Here is an 11,253-nt window from a genome sequence, read left to right as displayed (position 1 = left end):
TAAGATTCTTAATCTCATTTAACACAAGGTTTTTCCTACTAAAAAGGACGGCAAGAAATTTAGTGGTAAGGAGCTTCGCGGCTTCATAGGAGCACGCTTTAAAAAGGTTTTATTATTATTGATAACTCACTTAGTTCTCATTATAATGGGATAAGTGGTCTTGGCAACCCACATTAGCTTGTTCGGTATGGCATATGAGTTGAAGGAACTTGGATTCGATATGTATCTGATAACTTTATGGTAAGTTTTCTTATAGAACTATGAGTTCTATGTAGCAAACATGCTCAAAACGACAAGTTTCAATAGTCTGGAAATTTTGTAAGTTACCAAAGTGGTAAACAAGTGTAAGAATGGCTTAGAAATACATGTAACTAAAGTTGTCTCATAAGTATTACCTAATGTATTATCTCTAATAAGTGGAGAATTAAATAATATGCAACAATGCACATATTAAACAACTAGTTAAATACTCGTGCGTTGCAACGTGGTAAAAGTAGTGCAGCAATAACATATGTATGGTCATGTGTTGTGCAGAAAACAACCAAATCAGTCTGATAAACTCATAATGATTTGTTCCCAGGAAAGGGGTACCCAAAGCGAGGCCCATGAACCTCTCTCTAGCCCATTTACCGATCAAGCCCCGTCGAACAAGTATGCGAGGCAGGGCGTACGACCAAGTCTCCGCCGAGCAAGTCTGGGAGGCGGGGCGAACGACCAAGTCACCGTCGAGCCAAGCCGATCCGCAAGGGAGGAGGCTGGACTGACGTCGTTGGTCCACGACGGCCGCGACAAAAGACACAACATCACAAAATCATGTCCACGTTATTTGTACGGCAGTAGGGGAGGGTTATGGCATCGAAGTCTCCACCCACGTACCAGAAAAAGGACAGGACGACACACCTTACGCGTGCCCGAACATGCTGGAGGGTGACACAAGGGAGTTGACGGAAGATGAAGTCGTACTGAACACGAACTCAACCTTACCGGAAGCACATTATGCGGAACCCATCTGGTACGATGGCAGGAGCATAGAGTAAGCTACAGGGTCTTGCACAGTAGATATATGTGATAGAGCGTCATGCGAGGAATATGGAGGCACACAACCTATTAGAAGGAGTCATCCCGTACACAGACACGCTCCAAAATTAACTCGGAGGTCATAGAAACCTTCCATAGAGAACCGTTGAGTAGTGTGCATACGGTATATATGGTTGTGAGAGGTTTTTATGAAACCGGAGAGAGCCTTAACTCTCACGAACCGAGAGCCGAACTTTGTCTCACGAAACTGTGTCAGTTAGTTTTATTCAGGACCAGAGCTGCCCTAAAAGAGAGAGGAAGCATAAATCTACTTCTATACTCCTATCTACTAGTAGTATGACACGACGTCACTATTCCCCTCAACAACTTCCAGTTCCAGTCGGTGATGCTCAAATTAGCACGCCAAGATCCATCCGTACGTTTCAGATCATATGGTCCACGTGCCACCAAGAAAACCCCACGTGCACGCTTTGCAATTGCAGACCTGCGCCGTCCGTCAGTCCGACCCACAAAAACCGACGGCCCCGATCTACTACATACGAGTATACGACCCGTGCCGTTTCCCACCGTTACGTCAGTCACAACAAAGAACAAACCAGCGCCACACGCCGCAGCTGCCCTTATCTCGGCGCGCCACGTCTACACCCTTGGGCAGGTTTGGTGGCTGTTTGGTTTGGGGCCTAAAGCGCCACAATGTGTCTAACTTTTCTATCTAATCTTAGTTCTTCAATTCGAACATTTAAGGTTAGACAGATTGTGGCGCCTTAAGTAGAAAACCAAACAGACCCACGAGGGATACTAGAACAAATACACTTCATATTCAAAATTAAATAGTAAGTACTTGTTCGGTGGGTTTAAATTTCAAACAAGTCAAATTTATTCTTAATTATTTTCCAATCCTATCTCGTACTTGTTCGGTGGGTTTAAATCCCAAACAAGTTAAACTTATTCTTAATTATTTTCCAATCCAATCCATGGATAACAAGATTAACGGAATAAAACGCCTCTCCGTAAACTCGTGATCTCTAGTCGCAAATCAGCCCTTCACTGCCACCTAGACCCCGCCACCACCGTTCTACAGTCCCGGTCCGCCGGCCGGCCCCACTACCCGCACTCGCACGTCGAAAAGCAAACCTATACTCACCTGTATTGAGGTCGGCACGCCCCCCATAAATATCGACATCGTCTTCCACCTCTCGGCTTCTTTACTCTCTAAATTTTCTTTTTTTTAAAAAAAAATATTGTTCTTTGGCGTACGCTGGTGCGCCTCTCCTCCCCGCCTCGGCATCGACGCGATTTGCGTGCCCGACATGTCGGACTCGCCGGTGGAGCTGCCGAGCCGGCTCGCCGTACTGCCCTTCCGCAACAAGGTGCTGCTCCCCGGTGCCATCGTGCGGATTCGCTGCACCAACCCCAGTAGGTGAGCCCGAATCCGGACCAACCGTCGAGAGCTTGTAGCTCCGCCCGCTGATCGGCGTGGGTTTCGATTTTGTTTTGGGGGGATTAATTTGGTGCGCTGTCGCCGTATCGGGCTCAGGTTTTCAGTTCTGGGAGTTCCTTTTTTTCTCTGTAGGTTTTCTCCCCCATCGGGAGATGTTTAGTAGACACGTGGTTTGTTCTACATCTAATTAACACCACTTGCTACGAAATTACGACTCCTTGGTCCTTGCGCTTCAATTTGGTTATCTCGCTTCAGACGGGAAAAATTGAAATTGCTTGCCTCAATTTGATGCGTTCGTTGAATTTGGGGTTTTCAGTGGGCTGTTTGCTTTTGAGGTCCGGCAGATTCCCCTTTCCGTTAGTGTCTGACTTTTCTGCGCGCAGTTGGGTCCCTTGTGTATTTGAGCTTTCCTTCGAAGGCGGCTCACTACTATGTAGGAGGGGGGAAATTGCAGATTGTTTTGGATTTTTACTTGGTTTGTGACTTCGTCGGTGTCATTCTTTGCCTCTTTAGTGTGAAGCTGGTGGAGCAAGAACTCTGGCAGAAGGAAGAGAAAGGCCTGATCGGGGTACTTCCTGTGCGGGACTCGGAGGCAACAGCTGTTGGCTCTTTGCTGTCTCCTGGTGAGATAAAAGACTGGCTTCGGATTTGCTGTATGAGCAAAATTGTTGGGCTTTGTGGACATACATTTACTTCCTGCAGTTGTTACCGCTCTTGTAGGTGTGGGCAGTGATTCAGGTGAAGGAGGCAGTAAGGTTGGCGGTTCTGCAGTAGAGTCATCAAAGCAGGACACAAAAAATGGGAAGGAGCCCATTCACTGGCACAGCAAGTGTGTGACATCACTATCTTTGCTCGTCTAATGCTTGTATTTCATTCATGAACAAGGTTATAGAGATAAACACATTCAGGTGTAGGAGATGACTGTTGGTGGATATAATATAACAATGGGTTTATACTGCATTTTATTCTACAAACATGAATAATAGACGGATGCAAATGTTTGCCTTTTATTTATTTAACCCTGTGTATGCCATGTGTGCACACAAGTGCAACATTCATTAGCCTATAGTTGCCTGAGATAAAATATGGCTGATATAGATTGACAATGAGCAGATATTTTTCACACAGTAATATGTCCAAGGGACTTTTCACACATTTTGTATTAATAAGCTTAGCTTGAGGAGGGTGCATCGTAAGCATGCAAAGTTTTCCATATTTTAGCATCATGTGTGGTTAACATCTTCCTATGAAAGATTCACTGAACTATGAAGATTATATTTATTATTTCCAGCTATAACTTAAGCTATATTGAACCTATGGGCTATATTGCAGGCAATCTTTCACTACCTTATGCATTTTTTATTTAACTTTTCTTTAACTTTGTTTTTCCTCCATGTGCAGGGGAGTTGCTGCCAGAGCTTTACACCTTTCCAGAGGGGTGGAGAAGCCAAGTGGAAGGGTTACATACATTGTTGTTCTTGAAGGTCTTTGTAGGTTCAGCGTTCAGGAACTAAGTGCAAGAGGACCATACCATGTCGCCCGTGTTTCACGCCTTGACATGACAAAGACTGGTAAAGTTTTGAATTTAAAACTTGTTTTGTTCTGTCTGTTTACTAGATCATTGTAGTCTTAAGTTTATGACTTCTATTGCATAGTACATAAGTACAGTTTTTTCTCATGCAATACCTTATACCTTAAAGGTTAATGTATCTTAAAGATATCCTTTCTTAAAGGATGGCGCAATTATCCATCTGTTTTTTCTTGAATTCACTTGTTATAAGACTCAGTTTTTTACATCTCTACTAATATGTCTGTATTTTTTTAGAATTGGAGCAGGCAGAGCAAGACCCAGATCTTATCGCTCTTTCTAGGCAGTTTAAAGCTACTGCCATGGAACTAATTTCTGTTCTAGAACAGGTAAATATTTCGTGCAGAACTTCATCTCTTTTGTTTACTAGTATAAGATTTCAAGTTTCGGTTGCCCTCTTGATTTTACTGAACAGTTCACGAATTACATCCACTCCTGCTTAAATAGAGATCACGACCTGGAGCAACCTAGTCACTAGGGGCAAGGGCTGATAAGAAGGGCAGCCCTTTAGCACTGGCCACTGGCCATAGCCCAGAGCATGGCCTCCCCCTTGGCAAGCAATAAGGCACCATCCATGCTTACCAGAGAGTTATCAAAACACAATGGTTCCTATTCTTCCAAAGAGTTCATGCCCTTAGAGTGATTAGGGAACTGGTCCCTTGCTGTGACTGTCCATTGACCCCATCATCTAGCGAGGGGGACAAGGATTGTAAGCCAAACCATCATAGAAGTGAGGACCAGAATTGCCTTTCAAACACACAATTAGTAAGCAAATGGTCAATAGTTTCTTCAGCCTCATCACAGTGAAGACATCTGTCAGGGTGTGGGAGTCCCCATTTTTCAAGTTGAACCCCTTACTGTCCAACAACATTTATGAGCCACAATCCACATAAAGAAATAATACCGGCTGGGAGCCCAAGTGTTCTAAATACGGTCACATGGCTGGTATTGAATAAATCCTTGAAAGAATCCCTTATATGTTGAATCGGCTGAGTAAATTCCAGAACGTGAAAGACACCAACGAGGCACACTTTCACATGAGATGGTAGTACAATCTCAGAGAGGAGGCCCCATAGATTCAAAAATTCAACTAGGACTCCTACTGAGAATGTTCCTTGTATGTCACTGATTCAAGAGTGATTTGTGAGGGCCTGAAGCACAGTGAGCTTGTCAGCCATTTTTGCTGGCATGGTAGCAAATTGAAGGGGTGCAATATCTTCAATTTGTTGATTTATGGTGCCTGACTTCTATGCGAGTGAAATACTTGAAATTATCAATGAGCTTAAAAAAACTCGTTCTGCGGGGATTAAGACAGCCCCCGAGCATTTGTATTAAGAAGACTTTCTCACATAGGCCGAGAAAAACTCCTGAACCCCTACCCCACCCATACACAGTGGCATCATAACCCATGTGAGAATGAAATTCGCTCGCATAGGGAGTCAAACTCAGGATTTGAGGAGTGCTACTTAGGCCACCTAACTAACTCAGCTAGAGACCCTTTTGCTGAGTCGAAATACTTGAAATTATCAATGAGCCTAACTTACAATGATGCTGTTTTTTCTAACTGCAGAAGCAGAAGACGGTTGGTAGAACAAAGGTGCTTCTTGATACAGTTCCTGTTTACAGGCTAGCTGATATTTTTGTTGCTAGCTTTGAGATAAGTTTTGAGGAGCAGCTTTCGATGCTGGATTCAGTTCACTTGAAAGTTAGACTCTCAAAGGCAACTGAACTTGTAGACAGACACCTGCAGGTGAAGATACTTCATAGTTTGTTATTTAATAATTAATGTGAAAATTTTACCTTTTATCTTATTAAGGTCAATATCAATTTAATTTGTTTTTTCTTGTGATGGCAGTCCATTCTTGTAGCTGAGAAAATAACACAAAAGGTTGAGGGGCAGCTATCAAAGTCGCAAAAAGAATTTCTACTGCGCCAGCAGGTTTGTATGCTAATCTCCATGTTTGGGCACTAGATTTTTTGCACTGTTTGTGTGTTTCAGCAATCAGCAACCTCTGTCTTCTGAGAAACAATTAGTTCTTTTCTTGTAAGGGGTGTTGAGTAACTTTAGCTGGCCTTCTGTTTTCAAAATAAACATTTTTATCTGACAGCCATGCTACTTTGCAGATGAGGGCCATAAAAGAAGAACTTGGTGATAACGATGATGACGAAGATGATGTTGCTGCTCTGGAAAGAAAGATGCAGAATGCAGGAATGCCTGCTAATATTTGGAAGCATGCTCAAAGGGAAATGAGGTAAGCTATCATGCCATATCCTTCTATCTTTGTGCACATGTGGTACTGGAGTTTTTTTACGTCTAGTTAGCCTTCTTGTACAGGCGCCTACGAAAGATGCAACCTCAGCAACCTGGTTATAGTAGCTCTCGAGCCTACTTGGAACTTCTTGCTGACCTTCCTTGGCAAAAGGTCAGTGAAGAAAGGGAGCTTGACCTTAGAGTTGCGAAAGAGAGCCTTGACCAGGATCATTATGGACTAACAAAAGTTAAGCAAAGGATTATTGAGTATTTGGCTGTTCGTAAGGTTTGTAATTTGATCTGTGCATCCTTTTCTTATGTGCAGACATTCCTATCCTGGTTAATGTAGTTTGTATCTTATGTTCTATTCATTTGCTCGCAGCTTAAACCTGATGCCAGGGGTCCAGTGCTGTGTTTTGTTGGACCACCTGGTGTTGGGAAGACATCTTTGGCCTCCTCCATAGCAAAGGCCCTGAACAGAAAATTCATAAGAATCTCTCTTGGTGGTGTAAAGGATGAAGCTGATATTAGGGGCCACCGAAGGACATACATTGGAAGCATGCCAGGGAGACTTATTGATGGACTAAAGGTTCAATTCTTTTCTTCCCATTCTGAAGTAGCTATTTTATCTGTTCTTCTAAGCTCTAGCCTACTATTTTCAAGAGATGCTCTTCTGACCTACTTGTATTAATAATTCAACAATGATTGCAAAAAGGTCTGTTAGTTCCCCTTCTATTAAATGATGTTTGTTTAGTAAAGTATGAACTAAGAGCGAAATATGGCCTTAAATGTCTCAAGGGACTATTTGAACAGAACATTTTCTAAATATGAGTTCTTACTAAAAAAATGCAGAGGGTATCTGTGAGCAATCCAGTGATGCTTCTAGATGAAATTGACAAGACTGGTTCTGATGTACGTGGTGATCCTGCATCAGCACTACTAGAAGTTCTTGACCCTGAGCAGAACAAAGCATTCAACGATCAGTATCCTTTCATTTATCATTAAAGGGAGCTATGATTTATTTGTTGTTTTTTAAATGAACAAGGGACAGTTTTACCTCATTGGCAATGCTTCTTACAATTAGGCATGTGTGAGTTGTATGAGGTCATCATTACTTTGTCACGTAGTGTGTGGGTTGCTGATTTAGTTGAATAATTGCAGTTGGCAGAGACTAAAAGGCTAAGCTCTTAGTTTGTTTATGAATTTGATACTCACCATCAAATTCCTTGGTCTTTTACTGCTTGATCTGTGGGTTATATATGTATATATATTAAGAATTCCTTAATATGATCACCAGCTATTTGAATGTGCCGTTCGACCTGTCAAAAGTCATATTTGTTGCAACTGCCAATAGGATGCAACCTATACCCCCTCCTCTGTTAGACAGGATGGAAATCATTGAGCTGCCAGGCTACACACCCGAAGAGAAGTTAAAAATAGCCATGAAACATCTCATACCAAGGGTATTGGAGCAGCATGGCTTGAGTACGACAAATCTTCAGATTCCTGAGGTTTTACACAGCTGGAGTTTCTGCTGTTACCTTTCGTAGTCTTGACTTTCTACACTATACTGATTTCATTAATGCATGTCCACAAAAATGATGAATGCCAAAATGCTTTTGTTGCCAACATACTTTATCAATTTTGCCCCTTTTTAACTACAAGTTATACCACGTTGATGGCAAAAGATATTTATGATCACTTTAAAATGGCAAATGCTATACATCTTACTATGTAGGAAATGTGCTATTCTATTTGTTATTCAGCTGATGTTGGAAATTTTGTGTCTTGACCCTTGAGATGCCATTTTCACTAATTTAGCAAGTAACAAAAATTAGCTCATTTGTTCACAAGTTGGAAAATTTTCTTTTGGTATATTATGCATTTTCACCATACTTGGAACAAATGAGTTTTCTGCTAGACAATAGAACTTTTTTTCTCGAACACCTAGACAATAGAACTGAGTCCATGGTACAAATGAGTTTTCTGCTAGACAATAGAACTTTTTTTCTCGAACACCTAGACAATAGAACTGAGTCCATGGTAATTCTTGGGGCATGCTGGTTATGGGAATATCACACCTACTCGTCCAGCTGTTTGTTAATGGCGAGCCTTTTATCGTTTTTTCCTGCCTATTTTCCTTTTATTTTCTGTTGGTGTTTTGTGTCTATCTTAGTCTAGCTAGTTCCTATTCTTCGTCGAGTTGTCTTACAGCTTTGTTCTATTTTCTTTCTTGTGTTCAAATGATGCATACTTGCTGGTCATTTGTGCAGGCTATGGTCAAACTGGTCATCGAGAGGTACACGAGAGAAGCTGGTGTGCGCAATCTTGAGCGGAACCTAGCTGCATTGGCTCGTGCAGCTGCTGTTAAGGTCGCAGAGCAAGTTAAAACTCTTAGACTTGGCAAGGAAATACAACCAATTACTACAACCCTTCTTGATTCAAGGCTTGCTGATGGCGGTGAAGTTGAAATGGAAGTTATTCCTATGGAGCATGATATATCAAACACTTATGAAAATCCATCTCCTATGATTGTTGATGAGGCTATGCTAGAAAAAGTACTTGGGGTATGCTATCATGTTTAGACACAATTTCATGGACAGCTGCAGAGTTCTATCATTCTCTTCACTGTATCTAAACTGGAACTTGATGTTTGTGGTACAGCCTCCTAGATTTGATGACAGAGAAGCTGCAGATCGTGTAGCAAGCCCAGGAGTCTCAGTTGGCCTTGTCTGGACTTCGGTTGGTGGGGAAGTTCAGTTTGTGGAGGCTACAGCCATGGTGGGTAAGGGTGACTTGCATTTGACTGGGCAGCTTGGTGATGTTATTAAGGAGTCAGCGCAGCTAGCTTTGACATGGGTATGGATCTTCTTGTCCTGTCATTTATCTGCATTTGAAGTAAACAAAATTACTTTGAATTGTTGATTGATTGATCAAGGTACAGGGGTACATGTATATAGTCCGGAGGAAATCTTGGGTTCATAGAAACATAACCAAACAAGATCTCCCTATTCCTATCCATAAACTCCTATACCTGCCCGTAATAAATACAGGAGAGAGCCGGCGGGCTATAGGAATTACACAGCCCAGGCTCAGTCCAGCTATATACATGCATACACAAGTACATATACATGTATCATCATTGGAATTGTTTGATAAACCTAATTTATATTTGACGACTTCATGCTTTTATGTTTATTTAAACTCTGATGGATAGAGTTTATTTTGGGGTTGACCCAAAATTTGCTAAAATAAACTAAAATGGCATTGCCACCTGTTAGCACCTCTGTTGTTACCACTTGCATCCCTATTGTTGAAGCTTTGAAATTTTAGCTGTATTTTCTTTGCAAAATACTATTTACAATTAAATATCACAAGCTTAATTGATTAGTTTTGCATGTCGGGACATCTTAAATCGAATAAGTTGTTGTTTTGTTACTACAATACGACCTTGATTTTTACAGGTGAGAGCAAGAGCTGCTGACCTCAATTTGTCACCTACTTCTGATATCAACTTATTGGAGAGCCGTGATATCCACATACATTTTCCTGCTGGTGCTGTGCCAAAGGATGGCCCTTCTGCAGGTGTGACATTGGTAACGGCACTGGTGTCGCTTTTTAGTAACAGAAAAGTCAGAGCAGATACTGCTATGACTGGCGAGATGACTCTAAGGGGCCTTGTATTGCCAGTTGGTGGTGTTAAGGACAAGGTGCTTGGTCATTGCCTAACCCCGTTCTCTTTTTTATCCTTCTACTTTGAAAATGTGGAAGGTTTAATCATTTTTGAGCCGGTACCCTTCTGCTTTGTTTAATTCCACAATCCTTTGGAATTTAGGTACTTGCGGCACATCGTTATGGAATCAAGAGAGTAATTTTACCTGAAAGGAACTTGAAGGACTTATCAGAGGTTCCATTACCAATTCTCTCCGACATGGAGGTATGTTGTTGCATTGTTGTTTGCATGTTGCTTGGGCAGCTTTTTGGTACTAAGGTGTTGTTTGATCTTCGACGATTTCTGAACCTTGGAGCTACTAAAACTAAAGCTAGATTTTCCTGCAGTTTAGGGGCATCCACAAACTAGATTCAAACATAAAACCTCTTAATATGTAATTTTGGAAGTAGTTGGTGAAACCGGCCTTTTAATTCGGTGCTTATCAAATATATTTTTCTGCTGTCAGATTCTGCTTGTGAAGCGCATCGAGGAAGTACTCGACCATGCTTTCGAAGGCCGATGCCCACTTAGATCACGCTCCAAGTTGTAGCACCCAAGTCGCGTTTGGTATGGATGTTTGCTTGAGAGGATCATCGTCACAGTACCACGAATGGTCAACAGTGTGAGAGTAAGAGCCTAGCTCTCTTGCCAGCACAGGTCTTGGCACGCCCTTTTCGGTTTGGCTTCGCGTCTGGAATGTGTATACAGGATTACTGGTCAGAATTCTGAGAATAACGAGAAGATTCTCTGCTGGGATAGTGGGATTCCCTGCATATTTATGTGAAACCAGCTGTCGGTATTTATGCACAGATGCAACAGCAACACAAATCTGGTAGGAACACTGGTGGGTTTCTGTCGATAATTTGAGTGTATATGTAATATTATGTAATCTATTCCAGGGAAACATAGTTAAACCGAGGTTGTGAAAGCCAAAGAGATTGAGAAATATCATACGTACTTTAGGGTTGGGTGACTTGTTACAAAATGTGCATATTCACATTTCTTCAATAAACAACCGAAAATGCAAACATTTGCTCGTTAATTATATCCGCAAACCTTTGCTCATTGATTATATCCACACATAACTGCACTTAGACTCAAAAGCAGCCTTCTTAAGTAAGAAATGGGTGTCGATTATGATGTGCTTTTGTGCGACGTGATGTACAGAATCCATTATCATGTAGATGACGTTAAAATTGTCACAGTGGACAACATGCACGCTA

The 11,253-nt window shown here is 41.8% G+C and overlaps 1 protein-coding gene across 1 annotated transcript; it reads left to right on the top strand.

Moving 5' to 3' along the window:
* Positions 1-2,255: 2,255 nt before the first annotated feature.
* On the top strand, positions 2,256-11,003 carry LOC732820 (LON peptidase 1). Its single transcript, NM_001112433.2, has 17 exons — positions 2,256-2,458; positions 2,993-3,102; positions 3,200-3,308; positions 3,881-4,050; positions 4,305-4,396; positions 5,638-5,817; positions 5,923-6,006; positions 6,192-6,319; positions 6,403-6,604; positions 6,701-6,907; positions 7,171-7,301; positions 7,616-7,829; positions 8,592-8,885; positions 8,983-9,177; positions 9,783-10,028; positions 10,154-10,255; positions 10,497-11,003. Exons 1-17 carry the CDS (start codon positions 2,349-2,351, stop codon positions 10,578-10,580), a joined length of 2,658 nt encoding a protein of 885 aa, NP_001105903.1. The 5' UTR covers positions 2,256-2,348; the 3' UTR covers positions 10,581-11,003.
* Positions 11,004-11,253: the final 250 nt, after the last annotated feature.

The sequence above is a fragment of the Zea mays genome, chromosome 7 (genome assembly GCF_902167145.1).
Source record: "Zea mays cultivar B73 chromosome 7, Zm-B73-REFERENCE-NAM-5.0, whole genome shotgun sequence".
Taxonomy (NCBI): domain Eukaryota; kingdom Viridiplantae; phylum Streptophyta; class Magnoliopsida; order Poales; family Poaceae; genus Zea; species Zea mays.
Note: the sequence above shows the minus strand (reverse complement) of the source record. Positions and strands in the feature narration are given on the sequence as shown.

Excerpts from the sequence above, each read along its gene's own strand:
- LOC732820 (NM_001112433.2), top strand. The coding sequence starts at position 2,349 with ATGTCGGACTCGCCGGTGGAGCTGCCGAGCCGGCTCGCCGTACTGCCC. Across the intron at positions 3,103-3,199 it reads TGGCTCTTTGCTGTCTCCTG|GTGTGGGCAGTGATTCAGGT; the intron begins GTGAGATAAAAG and ends CCGCTCTTGTAG. Across the intron at positions 4,397-5,637 it reads TAATTTCTGTTCTAGAACAG|AAGCAGAAGACGGTTGGTAG; the intron begins GTAAATATTTCG and ends TTCTAACTGCAG.